Source organism: Chlorocebus sabaeus, chromosome 2, assembly GCF_047675955.1.
Source record: "Chlorocebus sabaeus isolate Y175 chromosome 2, mChlSab1.0.hap1, whole genome shotgun sequence".
In the NCBI taxonomy this organism is placed as follows: Eukaryota; Metazoa; Chordata; class Mammalia; order Primates; family Cercopithecidae; genus Chlorocebus; species Chlorocebus sabaeus.
In genome coordinates this window covers 95,888,763-95,914,346 of record NC_132905.1, presented here as the reverse complement: position 1 = coordinate 95,914,346, position 25,584 = coordinate 95,888,763, and the positions used below count along the sequence as shown (strand labels likewise).

General features: G+C 46.6%; 1 protein-coding gene across 3 annotated transcripts in view; it reads left to right on the top strand.

The window, feature by feature from the left end:
• The window catches only part of C2CD2 (C2 calcium dependent domain containing 2), a 70,736-nt gene that overhangs the window by 25,600 nt on the left and 19,552 nt on the right, over positions 1-25,584 (top strand). For 2 of the 3 annotated variants that reach the window (XM_007968900.3, XM_007968916.3), the window contains exons 3-11: positions 7,093-7,206; positions 11,134-11,238; positions 11,858-11,980; positions 15,731-15,854; positions 17,678-17,786; positions 20,609-20,673; positions 22,326-22,450; positions 22,935-23,109; positions 24,269-24,382. In XM_007968900.3, coding sequence (XP_007967091.3) covers positions 7,093-7,206; positions 11,134-11,238; positions 11,858-11,980; positions 15,731-15,854; positions 17,678-17,786; positions 20,609-20,673; positions 22,326-22,450; positions 22,935-23,109; positions 24,269-24,382 — 1,054 coding nt within the window. The remainder of the gene's footprint in view (positions 1-7,092; positions 7,207-11,133; positions 11,239-11,857; positions 11,981-15,730; positions 15,855-17,677; positions 17,787-20,608; positions 20,674-22,325; positions 22,451-22,934; positions 23,110-24,268; positions 24,383-25,584) is intronic. The other variant, XM_007968908.3, reaches the window with a different exon arrangement.

The following is a 25,584-nucleotide window of genomic DNA, read 5'->3' as shown; positions in this document are numbered from 1 at the left end:
ATGGAGCTATGATGAAGCAGAGGCTGGAGTGAACCAGAATCTAGCTCCAACCACTGCACAAAATAAACCATGCTGTTAGTATGATTTTTTTTTTTTGCATTTTTATTACTTTTTTATTTTTTAAATTTTTTGTAGAGGTGGGATCTCACTAGATTGCCCGGTCTCGTTTTGCACTCATGGACTCAAGTGATCCTCTCGCCTTGGCCTCCCAAAGCGCTGGGATTACAGGTGTGATATTATCACTTTTATTATTTCACTTAAGCTCCTGCCCCCACCACATCCTCACCATAAAAAAGACAACGAAGATAGGGAAGGGAGAACTGGTCAGCATTATCACCCTTTTCATCTGTAAAACCACAGCTACAGACGGAACTGGGGGATCGTGTGGAATTTCCCCCAGAACCTTATTCCATATCCTTTCTAGGGGAAACCCGTAGCTCGCCCTGGGTGTGTGTGGTGTGTTGTGTGCACGTCTGTTCTACCTGATGCTGAAATATGCCTTGAGAGCTGCGGGGTTGGGGGTGAGGGGCAGTCCCCTGCTCTGTCCATAACTCAAGGGGCTGCTTGTTTGGTATGGGCACCATGATTTAAAATTGTCCACATTTGTCACTCTAGCTAGCTGTAAACAGGAAGCTCAGCTCAGATGTCTTTTCATTATTATTTTTTTTTTGCTTTGCTTTGTATGATTTGAAATTCCGGGTATTCCATGAACCTGGAATTTATGCTAAAATGCTAACAGGTTGTGAAATTGTTTTAAATGAGGGTCTTTTCTAGGGCGGGTGGTGGAGGTTCCTCGTTGGAGACCCCGTCCTCTGAGATCCAGGGCAGATGCCGCCCCTGAATGGGACTCCCACAAGGCCACCTGTTCGTCTGGATGACGGTGTGTGGAATTCTGGGCCGAGCCAGCCTGCAGGTGCAGCCTGACTCCGGCCTGGAGGATACAGAGTGAAAGACCTGTGGTGGCCCCGAGGTTTCGTCGGTTGGTGGGAATACAGAGCACGGGGCGTATACAGAGTTCACTGTCACTGCCGCCCATGCTAGATAATAGGAGGTTGGTGTGGTCGAGCGGCCTGGCCCTGTCAGGAAGCACTAGCTGCCAGCCTGGAGAAGACCCACTTCCCTTCTGCCCTTCATGTTAAAGGAACTGTCTTGTTTATGTCTTTTAGTGTACACTTGATGAAAGAGAACACATTCACAAACAGATCTTTCTACTGTAGAATGCCCACATTAAACCGTGTGATGCATTAACAACACCTCCTTGTAGTGCCGTATTACTGAAAGGCTTCCTTGTTTAAAGTATCTAACAAGAAAAGGGAGGGAGAGTGTTGCTGGGGGTGGGGTTGGAGTCAGGTTGGAGCAGGAGCCCCATGTGGTCGAGGCTCCCCCAAAAGAGGATAAATAGCAGCTCTTGGGGTTGGCCACCATCTTGTTTCTAATCCTTTTCATCTCAGTTCCCTGCGAGAATTTCTTATAAAAATACATCTTGGGCCAGGCGCGGTGGCTTACACCTGCAATCCCGGCAAATTGGGAGGCCAAGGTGGGTGGATCATGAGGTCAGGAGTTCGAGATCAGCCTGGCCAACATAGTGAAACTCAGTCACTACTAAAAATACAAAAATTAGCCGGGTGTGGTGGTGCACACCTGTAGTCCCAGCTGGTCGGGAGGCTGAGGCAGGAGAATCGCTTGAACCCAGGAGGCAGAGGTTGTGGTGAAATGAGATCCCGCCAGCATACTGCAGCCTGGGCAACAGAGTGAGATTCTGTCTCAAAATACATACATACATACATATATACATACATACATTTTTAAGCTGGGTGCAGTGGTTCACACCTGTAATCCCAGCACTTTGGGAGCCTGAGGCAGGCTGAGGTCAGGAGTTTGAGACCAGCCTGACCAACATGGTGAAACCCTGTCTCTACTAAAAATACAAAAATTAGCTGGGCGTAGTGCGGCACACTCGTATTCCCAGCTACTTGGGAGGCTAAGGCAGGAGAATCGCTTGAACCCGGGAGGCGGAGGTTGTGGTGAGCCGAGATCGCGCCACTGCATTTCTGCTTAGGGGACAGAGTGAGACTCCATCTCAAAAATAAATAAATAAAAATACATCTTTAGCCGTTTATTTTGAATTAGTGGGCAAACAGGATTAAATGTTGTAGATATTGGGATAATCTTTAGCTCTAATGGAGTTTACTTTTGAAATTGAGTCCCAGTTCCAGAGTAGAAATAGTGTTTTTTATCCAGTTCATCCTGTCTTAAAGAATATTTACAGAGACGAGACTCGCTTGCGGTCTCACCTTGATTAGTGAAGGGTCTTTGCCTTCATTTTACTTGGGAGTTCTTTCCTTGGGTGTCACAGAGTGTGATGACAGTGAAAAATATTCAAGTATATAAACCTTCTGGATACATGTTCTCCGCTGCATTGCTAGTTCCTTTGGAGACAAAAGTAATTACCTGATTTCCAGTTCTCTAGAGTGTTCTAAGAGAAGGAGTGGAGGAAGCTGTACAAGAAGCTTAATTGAAAAGGAAAGTGAAAGAGCACAGTGAGATCTGAAGACTCAGGGGCTCTCTTGTTGGTGAACAGTTGAGAAATTTGGAGTAACAGTGCCTGGAATGTTTTGGCCCCAAGTCTAAACCAAGGAATAGTTTCCAGATAAGCGCTATTTGCATAGGTATGTAACTACATGAGGTCAAGGTGTTGAGGCTGGAGAGAGCAGAGAAGGTGAGTGAAGGCCTCCCCGCTCAGCCTGCTCTTCAGCCTTCAGTCTTGCTTTCTCCTCCCCGTGGCGCTTCCAGCTGCTGCCCAGGGCTCCCCGACCCAAACCCTCACCTGCCAACCATGAGTCCCCTCTCGGGCTTTCCACGTGGAGACCCTGACTTACCGCCAATAGCCCCCTTTCCGAAAAACACTGTCACTTATGCAGAGAGGAAGTTGTTTATTTGGAAAACAAAGTTCACCCTTCTGTTGCTTGATTTTGAAATGCTTTATGTAAATAATCTTTGCTTGTTTGGGGGAAAAAAAATTCTCAAAAAATGCAGGTTGGGGGGATGGTTGGTTGTTGTCAAGGGAGCTCCCTCCTGCGGATGCAGACCTGGGCTCTGTGGAGTTCTGCCCTGGGGCTGGGGGTTCACTCCCGTCCTCAGAGGAGTTCACTGTCACTGCCGCCCATGCTAGATAATTGTTCTATTTAACTTTTTAAAATCCTGTACTAATAGCAGACTGTTTCAGAGGGAAACACTTAGGGTCAGTCTGTCAGTTCCATAGAACTGGGATTCCCCGCAGAGCTCACTTGGAAAGTTAAGAAGAGGCTCTCACGACCATGGCTGATTGGGGGAGGGAGACTCTGGGGTCAAGATCAGGGTCTCTACCCACTCGTGGGTATTTAGGTAGATGTTAACCCTTGACATCTGGCCACTTAGGAAGGCTAACTAGTGAGGAGGAGCTGCTTACCTGTGTCAGGTGATCCTGCCTTCTGCTGTGATGCGAGGAACCCCTCTCAGCCCGTGGGGGCCTTGCCACTGTTGGCATGGGTTGGGAGAATTTAATCCCCATTGTGGATAACACCTTAATACGCTAAAAGAAGATTACTTGTTTTTAAAATCTCCTCTCCATTTTGTCCCTGTCCATTTGGCAAATGGGGCATTATTTGTTAGGGTGGCAGAGGCAGGGGCTGGCCCTGGAAGAGGATTTGGTCCTAATAGTTGTCCCTCCAAGTGCAGCAGGAGCAGTATTTTGCTTGGCCATGTAAAAATTTGAGGCAGGTTCAGAATGTTTCTTTCTGCTGGAATGCAATGGCACAATCATGGCTCACTGCAGCCTCAAACCCTTGGGCTCAAGTGATCCTCTCACTTTACCCTTCTGAGTTGCTGGGACTACAGGTACACACCACCATGCTTGGCTAATTTTTTTTTAAGAGATGGGGTCTTGCTATATGCCCGGGCTAGTCTTGAACTCCTGGACTCAAGCAGTCCTCCTGCCTTAGCCTCCCAAAGCACTGAGATTACAGGCGTGAGCTACCACACTCAGCTCAGATTGTTTCTTTAATGAACTTTCCTAGCCGAACTCTGAGAGGAGGCCAAGAAAGGCTTGGTCTGCACTCCAGGTTTTATTGAGAGGGTAGGGAAGCCCTAGGGCTGGGGAAGACATGCCAGGGTGTCATTATGAAAAGATGTCACACATTCTGTCCTAGAGTAGAATGTAGAGATTATACTACTTTAGTGATGGGGCTTGAGTGATTACTTATGAGCTTTGGAGTCCTGCATTCTAGAAGTTTTAAAGTTCTTTTATCTATTTACTTATTTATTTGCTTGCTTTTAATCAAGTGCTTGGTTCTCTATGTATCAGGGAGTGGGTGGTGGGAAGCTTTCTGTAGAACTGGATACATGAAGGGAAATGAAATTCATTCTTGCTTGGGTTGAGGCGCTAAGTCCGTTTTCTTGGTACAAAGTTGATTAGCTTAGTAGAGAAGGTTCCAAAGGAATCATGCAGTGCTCAGAGTCAGTGTCGGGTTTTAAAATTTATTTTTATTTTTTATTTTTTACTTTAAGCAGTAAAAGGCGTGGGCTGTTGAGACCAAGGACAGGGAATTTTCTCAGTGTCGTGCCATTGGTGCGTGTAACTCATCTGGCCACAAAGCATGTTCCTCCAAAAAGGACTGTTTATAGATCATTTATTTTTAACATGAAGGGACGACATTTCTTATACAAACATTTTTTTGTTCTGGCCCTTTGTGAACTCTGGAGATGATGGAAATATGTAATTAACTCATGTGAATCAGTCTTCTGAACATGGCGTTATAAGAACCGGTAGAAAGAATTGTGTGACTTTCTGCCAATGTTGAGAGAAGGCGGGATTTTCTTTTTCTAGCTCTGTGGCATTGAGGTATTTGGTTGTGGACACTGGATGTTGACCCCTGCCAAGGCCTCAATGCCCAGGTTCCGTTTTTGTTCCAGAGTGGAGTGGGCCAGTGGTGGGAAGAGCTGGATCCGGGACTTCGCTGCGGCCAGGAGCCAGCAGATGAGAAAGTATGTCCTAGCCCTGAACTTGGGGGAATAGCAGGCCCCGACCAAGTAATTATTTTGATAATCTTTCCATTTAGTATTTTAGATTCTGATAAATCCACCAGAGAATTAAAGAATTTTCTCTTCCTGTCCAGTGACTCCCTGCAGTGGAGTCAGTGGTTCTTTTGGGAATGAGGAGGTCAGTCTGACTTACCCTTAGCTCCTGGTAGCTTTGCTTTTTGGCCAAACCCTGGCCACCTATGGAACCCCCTTGTGCCTGCCCTATGGTCCAGCCCAGTGTGCCCCAGCCTCCCCTGCCCTCCCGGCCAGTGCACACCTGGCACCTGGCCTGGTAATTATCCCACACGTGTCTGCTTGGCCCTCTGCCTCCGGGAGGGGAGCGGGGAGGGGTCTGACCTCTCATTCTAGATCAGCTTCTATGGAGGAATCTGGCAGAAACTGGATCTCCCTCTGTGCCTGGTAGCTGTGAAAATCACGCCTCTTCATACTGTATGGTTTATGATTTATGTCAGGAAGCCACAGTTCGGTTTATTCCTGATGTTATTATATTTCTCTGACAGGTTCTTGAATGAGCTCATGTTATAATTCTAGTTTTGGTATGGCTGCATAATTTTATAATCGTTTGATACTTTGTATGTTTTTCCAATGACTCGCACCTTTTTGAAAACCATGATAGTGTTGAAATTATTTAGGTGAAAGCAACCCCTTGTGTTCTGGGTAATGTAAGAAAACTTTTTTACTTTTAACGTCTATAACTTGCTTTCTTTTTAAGACTCATTTTTAGCCAAAAAAGATGGCTAATGGCTTTGACTGTGTGTGAATGTGGAAACATTTGGGGAATTAAAAATCAGCTATTGTGGAGAAACAGAATAAGATGATATTTAAAGAAAAAGACTTTGTTGGCCGGGCACGGTGGCTCATGCCTGTAATCCCAGCACTTTGGAAGGCCGAGGCGGGTGGATCACGAGGTCAGGAGATCGAGACCATCCTGGCTAACAAGGTGAAACCCCGTCTCTACTAAAAATACAAAAAATTAGCCAGGAGTGGTGGCACGCGCCTGTAATCCCAGTTAATTGGGAGGCTGAGGCAGGAGAATCACTTGAACCTGGGACGTTGCAGTGAGCTGAGATTGCGCCATTCCAGCCTGGGTGACAGAGTCAAACTCCGTCTCCAAAAAAAAAAGGATAAAAACTGCATTATATGTGGAAAGCGCATGATAACTAGATTTGGTCAAGACTTTAGATCCTAAGAAAGTCATCAGGAAGCAAATATTTGAAATATTGTTCTAGTTTTCAAACTACTACATTATAGAAAAGATGTTAATCTGAATATTCAACTTTGAAACTCTAAATTTGTATCCTTGCTAGCGTATAAAGTCCAGATTATTTTGATATAAAGATGCCTAGGCCAGGCGTGGTGGCTCACGCCTGTAATCCTAGCACTTTGGGAGGCTGAGGTGGGTAGGCTGAGGTCAGGAGTTCGAGACTGGCCTAGTCAACATGGTGAAACTTTGTCTCTACTAAAAATACAAAAATTAGCTGACCATGGTGGTATGCACCTGTAATCCCAGCTACTTGGGAGGCTGAGGTGGAAGAATCGCTTGAACCAGGGAGGCGGAGGTTGCAGTGAGCCGAGATTGCTCTACTGCACTTCAGCCTGGGTGACAGAGTAAGACTCTGCCTCAAAACAAAAAGGAAAAAGATGCCTGTGGCATCTGAGCGCAGTGGCTCATGCCTGTAATCCCAGCACTTTGGGAGGCCTAGGTGGGAAGATTGCTTGAGCCCAGGAGTTCGAAACCAGCCTAGGTAGACCCCATCTTTACAAAACAAAAATACAAAAATTAGGTGGGTGTGGGGGCACAATCCTGTAGTTCCATGTACTCAGGAGGCTGAGGTGGGAAGATCACCTAAGCTGGGGAGGTATGAGCCGAGATCGCACCACTGCACTCCAGCCTGGGCGACACAGCAAGACCTTGTCTCAAAAAAAAAAAAAAAGGAAAAAAAAAAAGATGCCTATGTATGCGCTGTCCTTTGTTTTAGATACAGTTTTCTCCCTTACCTGTGCCTCCTCCAGGTGGTGCTCTGTCAGGTGGTGGGCCAGGCTCTTCAGTTCTTGGTCAGCGAGAAGCCTGCCTCAGGTGCTGGATGCCGGCTGTACAACGTGCGGCTCTCCCCGTTCCATTTACAGGTAAAGATGTGTAGATTTTGCAAGTTATGAGACCTGTCACAGTTCTCAGAAATGTGAAGAGTGAGCATGGTGTGAGTCACGGGCTGTAACAGTCATGTTTTTATTATCATTCATGTCATAATTTTCAAACTGTAAGCTTCCATATAGGATTTTATGTGTAGGAAATGATCATACACAGACACTACACATTACGCACACACACTACACATGCACACATACATTTATAATAAACTCAGGGATTGACTCTTTCGGGCATTTGAACAAGGCGGGGTGTTGTTGACGGATGTGATAAGGCAGGTGGCATCTGAGATGAGAAAAGTGGTTCTGGTTCCGAATCTGGCACTGGTTGCAGCTTGGAAACACAGCTGAGCGGTGGCGGTGGGGCATTCCTCTTTTAAGTTTCTGACAAGGTCGATTTAAAAAGAATCCCCCCCCTTATTATTATTATTATTTTTAGAAATCTGGTCTACCATATTCACCTCTGTATCCTTAGCTCTTGGCACACTATAAATACTTAACATGTTTATCAATTGAGTAAGTGAACAAAACTAGATATAAATGACTCAGATAACTGTATACTATTCATTACTAGGTATTATTTTGGGCATTATGATGGACATAAGAAAAAAATGCTCAAATGTGTATTCTCACTGGAGAAATAAAATCAATCAACATGAAACAATTAGGAAATAAGACATTATTCTACAGTGATAAGTTGTGAGAAATAGATAATATATAGAGAGATGCAAAAAAAAAAATAGTTCATTTGAAAATATGTACTTGAGCTTGAATTGTTTTGGTGATGAGTTCCTAGGAAGTAATTTCATAATGAAAAGAGGCACTTTGTAGCATCCATCACCATTCAAAGAATTCCCGGAGTCAGTTTTGTCAATATCCTGGATGCTTTTTTTTTCTTTTCTCTCTTCCTTTGCCTTCTTTGCATTTGTGCCATTCCTTTCTCTACTTTTCTCATTCTTCCATTCCACCTTTCCTTCCCTGGGTTCTCATTCCTTTTCTCTGGTTTATGATCAAGCCTGAAAATGGTGTCTTATAAAGCTAGCAGGTTTGACTTGGAATCTGGGAAAGTATTTATTTTTATTTTTATTTTTTTATTTAAGTTCTAGGGTACATTAGTATTACCACCATTCCATGTTTTAATAATAGGCTTATAATAATAAAGACATACATATAATTATACATATCTGTATAATTTTATATAGAGAGACTTACAGATCTCTAGTAATTACAGTAAGCCCAGTGACACTTTGATGCCCAAATCATCAGAGAGCTTGTGCATCTCTCACATCCGGCCAGATAGTCACCAGAGTTCCTATTTAGCTGGTATTTAAAAATTGCAGTTGTCTGGGCTTGTTTCAAGGGTCACTGCCAGTTCAATGCCCTGTTTCATCTCCCATGTCCTTGGACTTAGCACCTAATTTGGGGGGATGAGCTCAAGTCATGCAGAATTCCCAGTCGCAAGGGAAGATGACATCTCGTATGCTTTTCCTACAAAGGCATAGTTTTAAATAGCCAGCACTCACAAGATTTCCTGGCTACCTACATGGCTTTGTTCTGAGATCCACCCTCCCAGTTCCTCAGCCCCGCCCCAGCAGCACCCCCTTTGAGAGAACCACAGAGGTGAAAGGTTGGCACCATGGATTCGCGAGGTGTTCATGCTCTCCTGCATCCCCCAGATGATTTGGACAATGTGATTAGAAAATAACCTTCAACGTCTGGGTCATATTACCCAACATATGATGCATGTTTTGGAACTGACTGAGTCCAGAGAGGATCACAAACACAAATGAAGAAATGTCATTTCTGACATTGTGTTTATTATATCAAAGCATTCATGCCATTTTAAGCAACTCACACAGAAGGAACACAGTTGTATCTTTGATCTGCTAACACAGTTAGAAACCGGTATGTAGATTACCTCTCAGCACAGAGGCAGCTGCTAGAGATTGGTAAGTAATTGATGCTGGTGGCAGGAGGCGTTCCCGCTTCTCTGACGTTCCTCCGACCAGAGATGCAAGAGTGGTCTCCCTTGACTCAGCTGTCTGTGTCAAAACAATTAAAGTGTACTTTTCCCCTAGAATTACCTAATTTTTTCCAGAATTACCAGACAAGGAAGGCAGATTGGAGACGGTTATGAAGTAAAAGTCATCTTTTTTCTCTTACCCTGCTTCTAGCTGAGGTGAGAGTCCACGTACTCAGATAGTCTAAAGTCGTTCTTCCCTTTTGTTTAGGAGCAGGGAAGGGATGGGGATGTGCAAAGTTGAGACTTTTGCTTTGGACAGAACATCTAGCTGAAGAATAAAGGATGCAATAGTAGCTTTCTATGGCTGTGGAAACAAATGACCGTGAACAGTTTAAAACAGGTGCAAATCCAGAGGCTGTCAGGGCTGCCTGCCTTAGTGGCAGTCACAGGGGAGTCTGTTCATTGCTTTTGGGGTTTTTGGTAGAATTTCATTCCATGGGATTACGGGACTGAGTTCCATTTTCTTGTTGGCTGTCAGTGGAGGGCCATTTCTGGCTCCTTGAGGCACCCCATTTTTCAGCTCAGGGTGCCTTCCTCCACTTCCACACCAGCAGGGATGCCTGCAGTCCTCACTTCATATGCCCTGGCCCCTCTTCTCCCATGCCCCCCCACTCTTCAGGACTCACGTGTTTCCACTGGGCTCTTTGGAAGGACCCAGGATCATCTCCCCATCTTGAGGTCCTTCGCCTGTTGCACCTGCCAAGTCTGTGCCCTGTAGGGTCCCACAGTCACAAATTCCAGGGATTAGGGTGTGGACATCTTTGGGGGCCACTGTTCTGTCTCCCAAATGGACAGGATGGGATGAGGCGTCCTTAGGGATTGGAGTCCAGTTAGAGGCTGCTGTGGCAGCCCCGGCAAGAGACAGTAAAGATACCTTTGTGCGGCACACAATCTTCAGGGCTGTGTGAGTGTGGGGCAGGGGAGCCCATGCCCAGGATTAGAATGAGGTACCCTGGGCCCTTCTCTCACTCCTCTCTCCTTTATGCCTTGGGGACACTCCCAGAAGAAGAAATGCAAGGACAGCAAACTATGTTAAATAGACTGCAGGGCTTTGATGACATCTAGCTGTTGGCAACCAATGCTGAGGTTCCTCTTTGAGGGGTAGGTTGAGGCCAGTGAAGGGGCAGGAAGGGAAGGGGGTAAAGGGAGTTTGGGGTCCTGCTGTCCATTTTGAAAGCACATAGTATGCCAAATGGAAAGCTAAGCAGTTTTCTATGAAAATACATGAATAAATGAGCAGGTACGCATATACATACACACATGCACACTCACGCACACATGCACACACGCACACACAGGCATACGTGCTTACACGCACACTTCCACACACGCTCAAATACACACGCACACACACGCACACTCACATGCACTCACACATGCACACACACGCCCATACACACACATGCACACAACGCCCACTCACATGCACACTCACACATGCACACACATGCTCACACATGTGCATATATGCACTCACACACGCACACACACACATGCACTCACACGTGCACACACCCATACACGCACACATGCACATCCCCACACACCCACTCACACATGCACACTCACACTCACATGCACACACGCTCATACATGCACACACATGCACACTCACACATACACTCACATGCACACACACTCGCATGCTCACATGGACACATGTTCACATATGCACGCACACATGCTCACATGCAGTCACACACATGCACACACATGCTCATACACGCACACATGCACACATGCTCACATACATGCACATGCACATGCTCACATACACGTGCACATGTGTTCACATACACAGTCACATGCACACACACATGCACACGCACATGCACATTAAGGCTTTGGTGGAAAGAGTAGCCCTCTAATAACTTGTTTTTTAATAGCTGGAGTTCCACATGAAAGAGAAGAGAGAGGACCTCCAGATTAGCTGGTCCTTCATCAGTGTGCCGGAAATGGCCGTTAATATCCAGCCCAAAGCTCTGGGGGAGGTCAGTCCGTAAGTTTTTGTGCTGCTTCCATTGGCGTGAGAACACACGTGTGTTAGGACAGCCTGTGGCGGGGAACTGAGTGCATGGCTGGTGTTGGTGGCCTCCTTCCCTATCCCCAGCCACCCCTTCTGGGGCTGGCTTGGGCCTGTCTGGATGTGGATGGTCCCTTTGGCTTGGCAGGGCCTGCGGGGGGATGGCTTTGATGGATTGAATGCAGAGCTCCCACCTGAGCTGCACCTGGAGTCACCTGGCCGCTTAAAAAAAAACCCTGAAGCCTTCCCTGCCCCACCCAGATGCGGGTTTGCTTGGCTGGATGATTTTAGCATATGCAGCCAAGGATAATGACACTGTAGGTACCCGCTCCATGCTCTGCCGTATCTGGTGATCAGGCGCTCTTTCCCGTGGTGAGGGCACTGCACTCGTAACTTGAGCTGAGTCCGAAGGCTGCTTCCAAGGGCAGGGCCTCTTCTTTCCACAGTTTTTGCAAGGACAGAGCTAAAATCCGAAGGTAATTTCCTTCCTTCCTGCTTTGCATGGTTTTAGTCACCCGAAGACATGAGGTTGGGAGCAGGGAGTGGGCTTGCAAAGTCGATTTGTCAACTTTCTCCTCTTTCACTAGGACCCGGTGGCTGAGACAAGTGCGATGTCTGACACTCTCAAGGACATCTTCAAGCATTTGGTTGGTTCTGCCTCTCCATCCGTGGTTCTGATCATCAAGCCCACGAGTGTAAAGGAAGCTCAGGTAAACCCATCTGGGTGCTGTGGCTGCATCAGAACCCCATCAGGCACCATGGCCCGCCTCTCTTGGAGAATCTGTGTGCATTTCCAGCATGCCTCCACCTCCCATGGTAGAGCCAAGATGGCTCAGGTGCTGGCTGGAGATAATGATGGTGGGTGTGGGATAAAGCCTCGGGTTCGGAGCAGGGGGCTGCAAAGCTTCATGAAGTGGAAGGAGAATCGCTTGCACCCAGGAGGCGGAGGTTGCAGGGAGCCGAGATCACACTACTGCACTCCAGCCTGGACAACGGAGCAAGACTTCACCTCAAAAAAACAAAACAAAACGGCCGGGCGCGGTGGCTCACGCCTGTAATGCCAGCACTTTGGGAGGCCGAGGCCGGCGGATCACAAGGTCAGGAGATCGAGACCATGGTGAAACCCCGTCTCTACTAAAAAATAGAAAAAAAAAAAAAATTAGCCGGGCGCAGTGGCGGGCGCCTGTAGTCCCAGCTACTCGGGAGGCTGAGGTAGGAGAATGGCGTGAACCCGGGAGTCGGAGCTTGCAGTGAGCCGAGATTGCGCCACTGCACTCCAGCCTGGGCGACAGAGTGAGACTCCGTCTCAAAAAAAACAAAACAAAACAAAACAAAACAAAACAAAAAACCCCTGACATTTCCCTGTCCATTCAGAGCCCTAGACCTTATCCTTCCAGGACCAAGGAACCTGGGAAAGCAGCCAGTGTTGAGAACATTGCCCCAGAAGCAAGCAGAGCCAGGTGGGTGGCATAGACAGATAGTTTAGCCTGGGCCGGCCTGCTGCCCTGGTCCTGCCTGCAACAGCTCCTGCCTCTTGGAGGTCTGTGTCCTTTGGGGGTGCACGATAAAGGAGGCTAGTCTCATCTGTGTGACCCCCTTTTCCGTATCACCTGCCTCCCCCCTCATGCTGGAGCCCCCCTGTACCATCTGATTAGGGTGCTACTCACTTTTCTGGTTAAATTCTTATCCAGAGCATTTGCCCTGGTCAACTTCATGGGCCTAAATAACACATCAATAATCCTTTGTTTAAGGTGCGTTCTCTTGGTCATATGCTGATCTTTTTATCATGACGATGTAAAACAGGCACTTATAGTCCCTGAAGTTTAAAAAATACATTTTTTTGGCAGTGGTTTTATATAGCATGATAAAATATGTCTTTATTATAATGTCCATCTTTATTATCTAGCTCTTGGTGAAGTCAGTTTGAAAAAATAAATTCTTATATGATGTCGGTCCTTGGTCTGCAGACGTCACCAGCTGTCAGTAGAGTCTGAAGACTTTGTCTCACTGAACAGATATCAGTTGATGGCAGTGTTTGGTGCTAAGCCCTGGCTGTGGGGGTCACAAGAGTATAAGGAAGCACCATCACCCTCCCAAAGCCTGCAATATGCAGAAGGGGCACCGGGCCAGCAGGGCAGAACAGGAGGGGTGCGGATGTCTGAGGGGCTTCCCAGGGGCCTGAGGCCTGGGGTCACTCAGCCTCTCCAAATGGAGGGGACCAGCCCGTGCTTCTTGGGAGGTGAGAGGAGAGTCCCAGCACTGTCCCTTTCAGTAATTCTGTCACAGTAGCTTATTTCACATCACAGGTGACTGTGCTGAATATGACAGTCAACTTTTAATGTCAAAATGTATGCAACTTCATAAAACAGTCGTATATTTTTGGAATCCATGAATTTAAAAAATAATAGGACCCAGAAGATCATAACTTCAATCATGCTTTTCCATAAATTTGTACATTTTATTTAATCAAAATAGCATATATATATATATTATATTGGTCAAGATTTTCTGGAGAAACAGAACCAGTGGGAGTGTGTGTGTGTGTGTGTGTGTGTGTGTGTGTGTGTGTGTGATCAGCTCACACAATTATGAAGGCTGACAAGTTCCGAGATCTGTATTTGGCAAGCTGCAGCCCCAGGAGAGTCTGTGGGATAATTCTAGTTTGAGTCTGAAGCCCTGAGACCCAAAAGAGCCCGTGGTGTACGTTCCAGTCCAAAGGCCAGTGAGTTCAAGACCCATGAAGAGTCACTGTTTTAGTCCAAGTCTGAAGGCAGGAAAAGGCCCCTTTCCCAGCTCAAGCAGTGAAGAAGAGGAGTTTCCTTTTACTCAGTCTTTTTGTTCCATTGCGCCTCCAACTGACTGGATGAGGCCCACCCACGTGAGGGAGGAGAATCTGATCACTGCGTGTGCCAAGTTAAATGTTAATCTCATCCAGAAACGCACTCAGAATCATGTCGGACCAAATATCTGGGCACCCCATGGCCCCGTCAAGTCGACACATGCCGTTAACCATCACCCTCAGCAATTGAAAAAAAAAGATTTCATCTCTGTCCCAGACAAGTAGATTGCTCTGTCCCCAGTGCTCACGCCCTTGGATTTCAGGGACTTTGGCAATTCCGTCTGGGGCTGTAGCACCCTCAGCTCACGTTTGGGAAGTGCCTGGCTCAGAACAGTGTTTCCCGGTGGGAAAGAGTACGTGTGTCTCTTGAGACATTAGGGGACGTTCCCCTGAAGAAGTGCTCAGTCGAATCAGCACCCAGGTCTCTGCCTGAAAACTTCTCACAGCATGGGGGCTGGTGCCACCTCTGAGAAGCCCATCTGGGTCCCTGAATGCTTGCAACAAACAGAGCCTCTTTTAAAAGAACACTCTTGGCCAGACGCGGTGGCTCATGCCTGTAATCCCAGCACTTTGGGAGGCTGAGGCGTGCAGATCCTGAGGTGGAGATTTCGAGATCAGCCTGGCCAACATAGTGAAACCCTAGGCCAACGTGGTCTCTACTAGAAATACAAAAAGAATTAGCTGGGTGTGGTGGCAGGTGCCTGTAATCCCAGCTACTCAGGAGGCTGGGGCAGGAGAATTGCTTGCACCCAGGAGGCGGAGGTTGCAGTGAACTGAGATCGCACCACTGCACTCCAGCCTGGACAACAGAGCAAGACTCCGCCTCAAAAAAAAAAAAAAAAAAAAAAAAAGAAGAGAACACTCTTGGCAGTGGGTGACAGGTGGAACCTGATTTGGGAAATGCTGGTTTGAAGCTGGGCTCTTCCAGATTTGGGGGTGCTTTCTGTTGGAAACGCCTTGGTGCCTGTTGGAAGATGTGAGGTAGTGGAAGCTGGTCCCAGCTGCCCCTGCCTCTGTCCCCTCACCTGTCCCCACCTCACCTGTCCCCTCACCTGTGCCCCTCACCTGTCCCTTCACCTGTCCTCTCACTTGTGCCCCTCACCTGTCCCTTCACCTGTCCTCTCACCTGTGCAGTGCTAGGGTATGCATAGACATTCCTCATGTGGACGTTGTACTCTGTGTGGAGGTGGGAAATGGGTGTGGGCTGATGGCCCTGGCCGTTCCCATCTGGCTGGTGTCCTGCTCTGTGCTAGCAGGCCGTGAGTGCCTGCAGCCGGCAGAAGAGTGCCTCACACTCTTAAGCACCTGCCCGGGTCAGATAGTTTAGACCTATGGCAAAGCGAGCTCCATCGTCCCCTGTGGTAAGTTTTGGGAACCCTGTCTGTGGATGAATGCATTGCTACTTGTGCTTGCTGTATTTAGGATAGAAAATGCTCCCAGGCAGGAGGATGGCGATGGCTCATTGGCTCCCCAGAGCAGACCCCAGAGCTCGGGTTCTCTGTACAGGTTTTCCTGTAGACACCCCACTGCCACCCCCCTCATAACAGGAGTCCAGCGGCTACTTACTTGGTCCTCAGTCTCCCCACAAAGACCAAAAATAAAGTGCTTTTTATTTTTTCAGAACTTACAGTGTGCCCCCTCTACTGCTCAGGAATCCTGTCCTCCGAAACCTCCAAGGGCTCACGAGCTAAAGCTACTGGTGAGGAACATCGGCGCCTTGCTGTTCAGCGAGCCCGGTGCCTCAGGTGGGTGACAGTGGGAGCCTGGCCTGCCTGGAGGGGCTGTTCCTGCCCCTGAGCAGAGTCAGGGGCTCCGGGGGGGGCTTGGATTCTCTGGTGGCATCCTCCTGTGGGGGTGCAGCGGGAGCCCTGCCATGGTTGCAGAAAGCACCTGAAAATGTAATGGGAACAAGAGATGGTAAAAAATCCAATCCTGTTTCTGCACGTGTGAAGGCCGAGGGGAGAAAGGAATATAATTGATTTGGCCTTTTTCATTTGTCTGGAATTGTCCTGTCTTTTTTTATCTTTTCTTTCCTTTTTTTATTTTTAAACTGTTGAACCCGTATGTATGTGTTCAGCTTCTGCTTTCTTAGAAAGTGGGTGAAGGGGGATATAGGGCGTTGATGGGCATCAGATGACTTCGGCCACACTCGGGACTCCTATGCTGGGAGACCATGGCTGCTGCTGGAGCCAAGACAAGCAACACAGAACGGATAACCCCTTCTGGGTGGTTCTGAATCATTGTTGAGGCCGCAGACACAGAGTCACTCGAGACAGGGCACCTCTTTACTCCGTGACTCTGTTTTGCCAAGAACAGTAGTGAATTGTATTGCCTGAGTGTGTTAAAGGTGACTTATCTTTATTTGTGAGGGACTTCCTCCAGTTCCAAAAGCACAAGTGGGCCACATCTGGCAGCTGAGACTGTGCAGAGCTAGCTGTCGAGGATTTTTTTTTGGTAAAAGTGCCTGCATGTTGCCCTTGCTGGACTCGGTCAGTCAGGGTTGGGGTCCCAGCTCCCACACGCACCTGCCCTGAGGCCAGGCCCTGTGCCTCCGTCTGCTGGATGTCCCCACGTCTGGGTCTGAGTCTTCTCTTGAAGAGTGACTGTGAAAGCTCAGTAGCGAACGTCTGGAGGCTGCTTCACCCGGCTGCAGCATGGTCCAGCGTCCACACATTCTAGCAATTACTGATTCCACAGTGTATTAGGGACTTGGTGCTGCAGGGAGAAGCATTGTCTCAAAGCAGAAACAGCCGTTCACTAGGGACATGTCCCACTACCTGGATCAGACACCCCGGCTAGTATCAGGTACCGCACCTGTCTGGTGTAAGTTGGGAAATGGGAACTCTGTGAGGTATATTTCCAAATTTAGGAGTCAACACGAACTGATGTTCGGGCTTTGGCAAACCATTAGTCTTGTCTAAAAGTGGGGACCATGCCTCTGTATATGATGGTGCTGCCTCTCGGGGAGGGTCCCCCTGGGAGCCCATGCCTGTGGCCAACACTGACGGAGGGGGCGAGGCACTTGGGGTCAGCCCAGGGCTGTTGATATCAAATGTAGGAAAAAATTCTTTAACTCCAATAAAGGTTGGTGCTATGAGCATTTGAAAATGGAAAATGAAAGAATTCCCAGTCTCTGAAGTGGGTAAGCCTCGACCTTAGCCATTTAATTTAGCGTTTTTTTTCTATGCATACAATGTCTTCATGCAATTTAAAACACAAAAATAATGCCGGGCGCGGTGGCTCACACCTGTAATCCCAGCACTTTGGGAGGCCGAGGCGGGTGGATTACGAAGTCAGGAGTTTGAGACCAGCCTGGCCAACATAGTGAAACCCCGTCTCTACTAAAAATACAAAAATTAGCTGAGTGTGGAGATGCGCGCCTATAATCCCAGATACTCGGGAGGCTGAGGCAGGAGAATCCCTTGAACCCGGGAGGTGGAGCTTGCAGTGAGCTGAGATTGCGCCACTGCACTCCAGCCTGGGCGACAGAGTGAGACTCCATCTCAAAAAATAAATAAAAAGTAAATAAAAATAAACGCCAACACGATGCCCTTCTATTTAATTACAGGCCACATTAACGCAGTGTGCGTCGTGCAGCTGAACGATCCCGTTCAGAAGTTCTCCAGCACCCTGACGAAAAACACTACAGACCTCACGTGGGAAGAGGAATTCACCTTGTGAGTCCGGCCGGGTTATCGTGGGCCTGCGTGTCCATGGTCGTGTCTGTTCAGGAGCGCTAAATCCTGAGATCATTCTGCAGCACCGTTTAGGCTAAAACACTAAACCAAAACAGTTAACAACAAATGACGTGTTAAGCTTCTTAAAGGTAGCTTTAGGTCAAACATGGGTTTCGTTTTAAAGGCAGCTCTTAGAGTCAGTTTTCTCCTCCTGCCCTGATATGAGGAGAGGAAGCCGTTGTTGGGTCTCTTAGAGACACACCCATCATCCATCGTGGAAAGGGAGGGAGCCTCTGACTGAATCCAGAACCTAACAAAGAAAATAGAAAAAGGGGCTGGGCGCAGAGGCTCATGCCTGTAATCCCAGCTGTTTGGGAGGCAGAGACGGGAGGATCGCTTGAGCCCAGGAGTTTAACCAGCCCGAACAACATAGCAAGACCTTTTCTCTACCAAAAGTTTTAAAAAAACCGGGCATGGTGGCCCTTGCCTTGCCTGTGGTACTCCTAGCTATTTGGGAGGCTGACGTAGGAGGATCGCTTAAGCCTGGAAGATCGAGGCTGCAGTGAGCTGTAGTTGTGCCACTGCATTCCAGCCTGGGTGACAGACAGATACCTTGTCTCAAAAAAAAAAAAAAAAAAAAAAAGGCCATGCACAGTAGCTCACACATATAATCCCAGTACTTTGGGAGGCTGAGGTGGGTGGATCACTTGAGGTCAGGAGTTCAAGATCAACCTGGCCAACATGGTGAATGAAACCCTGTCTCTACTAAAAATACAAAAATTAGGCATGGTGGCAGGTGCCTATAATCATAGCTACACGGGAGGCCGAGGCAGGAGAATGACTTGAGCCTGGGATTCGGAGGTTGCAGGGATCTGAAATTGTACCACTGCATTCCAGCCTGGGCAACAAAGTGAGACTCCATCTCCAAAAAAAAAAAAAAAAAAAAAATAGAGACAGGGAAAAATGTAGGCCATGCACATAAATAATGGTGTAAGAATCATAAATAAAATATTATCAAACAGAATCTAACAGCACATAAAAAATAAAACCAGCTGTATTCATACTAGGAATGTAAGGATGTAAGTGTGCTTTCACATAAGGAAATCTATTAATGGTGTTCATCGTATCACTAGATCAAAGGAGAAAATAAATGTATTTTCTCTACATATGTCCAAAAGACATTCAGTGACATTTAATACCCATTCTTAATTTTTAAAACCTTAATTAGAGCAAAATTTATGGAGACTTCTTTAATAAGATTTTTAAAATCACTATAAATGGTAAATACCAGAAGCAGACTCACTAAAATCAAGAGAAGGATGCCTATTGTTTTGTTCTAGAAGTATTGGTTAATGCAATTAGATAAGGAAAAAAACCATACACAAATACCGGAAAGGAAGAGGCAAGACCGGTCATTGTTTGGAGATGATATGACTGCATATCAGGACTATGCAAGAAAATCAACCCAAAGTATTAGAAAGAATAATGGATATAACGTAGAAATGAATATTTAAAAAACTAATAGACATGATCATTTAATGAATTAGCTGAGTACCAAGGTATTAAAATCAATCACAATCTAATCCTTAAAAAATGAACAATTAGAAAAAGTAATGGAAGGAAATTTCCCGTGTGTGTGTGTGTGTGTGTGTGTATATATATATATAAAGAGCTTTTATAAATCATGAATGGAAAAGATGACAGCTGCCCTAGAAAACTGAGCAAAATTCCTGAACTGGAAATACAAAAGCCAGAGCTACCGATGGCCATAAACTTCTGAAAAGATGTTCAGAAATAGCATAAAGTCATGCACACTTCAGCAAAAGAGAGAGGTCATTTTCGTACCTCACAGCTTGGTGGAGAATAAGAGAGTGATAATGGCATTGGAAGTGTCACTGGGAATAAGCATTCTGGATGCCATCAGTCGGCCTAAATAAAAAAACACCTCTCAAGTGCGCATATGCCATTTGACAGGCAATTAGAGTTTTCCTGAGGAAATAATCACACGGCGTGCAAAGATATATGCGTAAGAATGTGCCTCTCAGCTTGTATATGCTTATGAAATACTAGGGACCACCAGCACATTAAGAAGTGTTGGTTATTGAAGAGTTGGCCAAATAAAATCTCCTAAGGCCAAAGAGCAGAATACTAGAGGCCCATCAAACATGATGTTGCTCTGTAGTTCCACAGAAAGACATCCACAGAATTTTCAGTTAAAAGAATAGGTTACAGGCTGGGTGCAGTGGCTCACTCCTGTAATCCCAGCACTTTGGGAGGCCAAGGCGGGAGGATGGCTTGAGCTCAGGAGTCTGAGATCAGCCTGGGCAACATAGCAAGACTTCATCTCTACTTTTTTTTTTTTTTAATGCCTTTTTAAAGAAAATAAACGGGTTACAAAGGAGGAGGGAGGTATGTTGTGTTCTGTGTTTTGTCTTTAGGTCATTATATAGCTGTGCTTTCAGTATGGCAGCGACTGGCCACGTGTGTCTCTTTGAATTTAAGTTAACGGAAATTTTTTTAAATGACGTTCAGTTCCTCAGCTTGCACTGGCCACCTCTCCAATGCTCTGTGGCTACCACATTCGACAGCTGGTCTGTCACTGTCATCACAGAACATCCTGTTGACTGCTCTGGAAGGCCAGTCCCTGAATATTAACGGTAGCTGTTTCCGAACGGGGAGGTTGCAGATACTCTTTCCTATTTTTGTTATATGTCTTGGTAGTTTGTTAAATATTGACATCTTTGTGTTCCTTTCTATAATCAGAAAAAGTGCTATATTTCATAAAAAGAATAAAGGACTCATAACTTTTTTCTCTTCCAAAGCGAGTTGAATGCCAAGTCGAAGGAGTTACACCTGCAGATTTCAGAGGCTGGGCGACCCTCAGAAGGTGGGTTGAGGAGGACAGAGGCCCTGCCCTCTGGAAAGGTCCTCCACTGCGTGACCTGGGCCTCGGGAAAGGGCGGTGGGAGATCCAGCAGAGGACGGTGACCCCCTCCTTTAAAGGACTTCGGTTTTCCCATGGGACGTTTTGGTCGAAAGGCAATTTGAGTTATTAATAAGGTCATACATTTTGGGGAAATGTTCAACTGGATTTTTTGTTTGTTTGTTTAAAAAAAAAATCCAAAATATTTTATGCAACAATTCTTGGCATAGAGAAGTAGTTCCGAACCCTCCTTGCCCCAAGAGACCTCCTTTTCTGGAAAACAAAAACAAAAACAAAGCCTTTTTTACTGTAGTAAGATAACGTAACTATAGTAAGATAAACAACGTAAAATGTATCATCTTAACCATTTCTAAGTACATAGTTCAGGGGCAGTCAGTACACTCACGTTGTTGTGCAACCATGGCCCCCGTCTGTCTCCAGAGCTTTTTCATCCCCATTCTACTGCCTGTATCCATTTCATTGGATTTTTCCTTATAAAATAAACTACAGAGGTTTAAATGGAACTTAACGATTTATACACAAGAAAGCAACAATTAGAGGTAAAGTCACTAAAACACTAAAATGAACGTGGGCCTGTGTGTGTGCGTGTGTCCAGATCAGCAGTTACAATATTTGTTAGGTTTTTAAAGATATAAATATTTTCTTAGATTGTAAAACTCTCCCCATAAACATACCAAAATTGGGAAGCCCTTGCCCAGCTTATCAGGTCGTTATTTCTCCCAATTAACTAGTTTTATATCCTAGTTGTTATAGCAAGAATCTTGAGGCGACTTCCTTGATTTTGGAGTCCCAAGAAAACTGGGATGCCCATGAGATAATTCTGAGAGAGGCATTCCGCAGGTCGGGGACCCGCACAGCGTGGGGGCGCTGGTCACCTGGAGAGAGGTCAACTTCTGACCCCATTCCTGGGTCCCCACTCCCGCTGGCCTCATTCAAATTTCATTCCAGCCCAGCCTGATGGAATCTATGAAATGTCGAACTTTACAAAAACAATACAAAGAACAGCCACATAACCTTTACTCGAACTCACGTATCCTTAACATTTGCCCAGTTTCCTTTACTATTTGTGCTCACTCTTGGTCTCTCTCTCCCTGCCATACTCATTTCCTTTTTACACGCACACACACACACACACACACACACGAGGATAAATTATATGCATCTCGGCCCTTTATCCTCAATTCTTTAGTGTGTGTTTTCCTAGGAATGGAGATACTCTCTTCTGTGTCCACAGTACAGTTATCAGCTTCCTGAATTTACATTGCTGCAATTCCTTAACTTATGCCCATTTTCCAGTTTTTGTCACTCGACGACCCTATGATGCCCTTCAGAGCAGTGACCTTTCCACTCCGGCACAAGGCCGGACATTGCCTGACTGTCCTATTGCTTTAGCATCCTCTGTCCTGCAGCGTTTCGACATCCTTTGTCTTTTATGACACTGACATTTTTAAAACGTTCTGAAACGTGAGCACTTTCGAGTGTGCCAGAGGCACGTGAGGAGCGTGTTCCGGCTGTTGGGCGTGTGGGCCTTTCTGTTCTCACGGAACCCCGTGGAAACATCAGCAGCACCCCTTGCCTGTCTCCTGTCTTTTCAGGTCTGCTGGCGATGGCGACAGTTCCTTTGGATTTGTTTAAGAAGCAGCCTTCTGGGCCACAGAGCTTCACGCTGACCAGCGGGTCTGCCTGCGGCAGCTCGGTGCTAGGCTCGGTCACGGCAGAGGTAGGACGAGGCTCCCATGGCGTCTGGTTCCGGCTTGGGGCACTTACCTAAGGAGCGTCTTCACTTATGTCTGCAGAGTCTCACTCCTGCTTCTGTGTGAAATGAGACCTCCTCTAAGAGGAGATGCTGTTTCATCATACACAGGACTACACTCAAATAGAGCACGTTCTATCCACTGTACAGTTGAGTTGTCTGCTCTAGGAGATAACTTTTCAGGATGCCGTTTTACAGGCCTACCCCAAAGAGGCCTTTGAAAATTTTGCTTGGTTCTCCAGCTTCTATTCGGTTGCCATCATTATGTGTTGAGCCGGCTGTGTATAAGGTGGGGTCTGTGTCCATTCTGGGAATATCCAAGTTAATTGGAAATGCTAAGTGACCTTAAGGGAAGGAATTATGGTTATTTCACAAGAAGGAAGCGTTATGTGGCTGATCAGCCTGTGCAGTTTCCACAAAACCAGAAACAAGTAACGCGTCTTCTCTGCAGTTCTCTTACATAGAACCTGGGGAATTGAAATCCTGGCCCATCCCTCCCCCTGTTCCTGCTGCAAAAATCGAAAAGGACCGCATGGTGATGCCCTGTGGGACTGTGGTCACTACTGTCACTGCCGTGAAGACCAAGCCTCGCGTCGACGTGGGGAGGGCGTCCCCGCTGAGCTCCGGTGAGACAATAGGAACGCAGGCGAGGAACTCTGTGCGTGGCACCTGCCTGTAACCACCTTGCCCCCACAGACTGCGGAGTCCTGGAGCCTGCAGCACTGAGTGTTAGGAAAATCTCACAGCACAGGAAGGGTGCTGATTGGCCACACTTGTGCTTCGTTTTTTGTTGTTGTTGGACGACAGTTATCTTTTCTTTTTCTTCTGCCAAACACGTATGCAATAAGCTGAAACAAGGTTTGATTCCCATGGTGTATTCTGAAGCTAAAATCTAGATAGTATAAATAGTTACACATAGGTGTGACTCCAACTAAGTTAAATTAAGAACTCTATTATAGGGCCGGGTGCGGTGGCTCATGCCTGTAATCCCAGCGCTTTGGGAGGCCTAGGTGCATAGATCACCTGAGGTCAGGAGTTTGAGACCAGCCTGACAAACATGGTGAAACCCCATCTCTACTAAAAATACAAAATTAGCTGGGTGTGGTGGCGCATGCATGTAGTCACAGCTACTCTGGAGGCTGAGGCAGGAGAATTGCTTGAACCCAGGAGGTGGAGGTTGCAATGAGCCGAGATCACGCCATTGCACTCCAGCCTGGTCAACAAGAGCGAAACTCCCTCTCAAAAACAAAACAAAACACAACAAAACACCAACTCTATTACCTGTATGTGGGGACAGCACACACTTTTTTCTTGAAAAATTCAAAGTGAGTTGGCTTTGTAGACTTTCTTCTGTTAAAAATCGTTTGTTAGAAGGCCTGACAGGCTGTCATTTGAGAGCCAACTGAATTCTGTACCTGTCTCCACAGCCACTGCCTTGGAGACAGAAGTTTCTGTGTAAGTGTATGCTTTATTTCTCACAATTCACAGTGCATCTCTACTTGTGCAAAAGCATCATCCTCCCAGAATACATGAGTTGGCACAGTTCAGGGATGCCAAGTAGAATGGGAAATTCTAGCTTAGTTAAAATGTTTCTGAACTTTTATTTCAACCTGGACTCCAGACACCACTCTTGCCTTTCCTCCGTTCAAAATGGCTTTCATTAAACTTTGCCTTTGCCAGCTGCACACACTAGAGTTGCAATGAGGGCTGTCCTTTCACTTTTCGGTAACTGTTGATCCAGTCAACCATGGGGCCACCTTTGTAATCAGAATCTTCCTCTGGCAGAGTCTCCGGTGAAGACTCCAATCAAGGTGAAGGTGATTGAGAAGGACATCTCTGTCCAGGCCATCTCCTGCCGCAGCGCCCCTGTCAGCAAAACGCTCTCTTCTTCAGATACAGGTAACTGAGACGTGCGCACACCGCTCTCCCTCTGAGCACCTCTGGGCCTTTTGGGCTGTTCTGATATGAAGTATTTTCCTTTCAGAGTTTGGAAAAAGTTGTTTTGGGCCAGGTGCGGTGGCTTACTCCTGTAATCTCAGCACTTTGGGAGGCTGAGGCGGGTGGATCACTTGAGGTCAGGAATTCGAGACCAGCCTGGCCAACATGGTGAAACCCCATCTCTACTAAAAATACAAAAATTAGCTGGGCGTAGTGGTGCACGCCTATAATCCTAGCTACTTGAGAGGCTTAGGCAGGAGAATCGCTTGAACCCAGGAGGTGGAGGTTGCAGTAAGCCAAGATTGCACCACTGCACTCCAGCCTGGGTGACAGAGCGAGACCCTATCTCTTTTAAAAAAAAAAAAAAAGTTTTGATTTGGCTTGGTTTTGTGGTTGAGTGATGAGTGAAGGAGAGGGAGAAAAGGGAACTCCAAATTGATCAAAGACCAGAAGCGGCATTCATATTCCTTCTACATTTTAGGGAATGCTTTAAAAAAATAAAAAACCAGCTGAGACTTTACATTTTTAAATTTCTGATCTTTTTTTTTTTTTTTTTTTGAGACGGAGTCTCGCTCTGTCGCCCAGGCTGGAGTGCAGTGGCGGGATCTTGGCTCACTGCAGATCTTGGCTCACTGCAAGCTCTGCTTCCCGGGTTTACGCCATTGTCCTGCCTCAGCCTCCCGAGTAGCTGGGACTACAGGCACCTGCCACCACGGCCGGCTAGTTTTTTTTTTTTTTTTTGATTTTTTTAGTAGAGACAGGGTTTCACCGTGTTAGCCAGGATGGTCTCGATCTCCTGACCTCGTGATCCGCCCACCTTGGCCTCCCAAACTTCTGGGATTACAGGCTTGAGCCACTGCGCCCGGCCTTCTGATCATTTTTTTCTTGCACAACACGCTAGCTACATTAATATCAAACAAGTAGGACTTGGGACATCATCATCACGGTCACTTTAATTTTGTTTCCCACTCTCTGCTTAGACCTGCTGAGTAGTAGTAGTTTTCCCTTCTACTAGGAAATGGTCACTACTAATAGGAAATGCAAATCTCCTATTATTTTATGGTCACTTTCAGGTAATAGACGTTTTTGAAGAGATCTTACTGACTTATTAAATCACTGCATAATCTAAATTTGGGGATTAACTTTTTCCCTTCGCCCCCTCG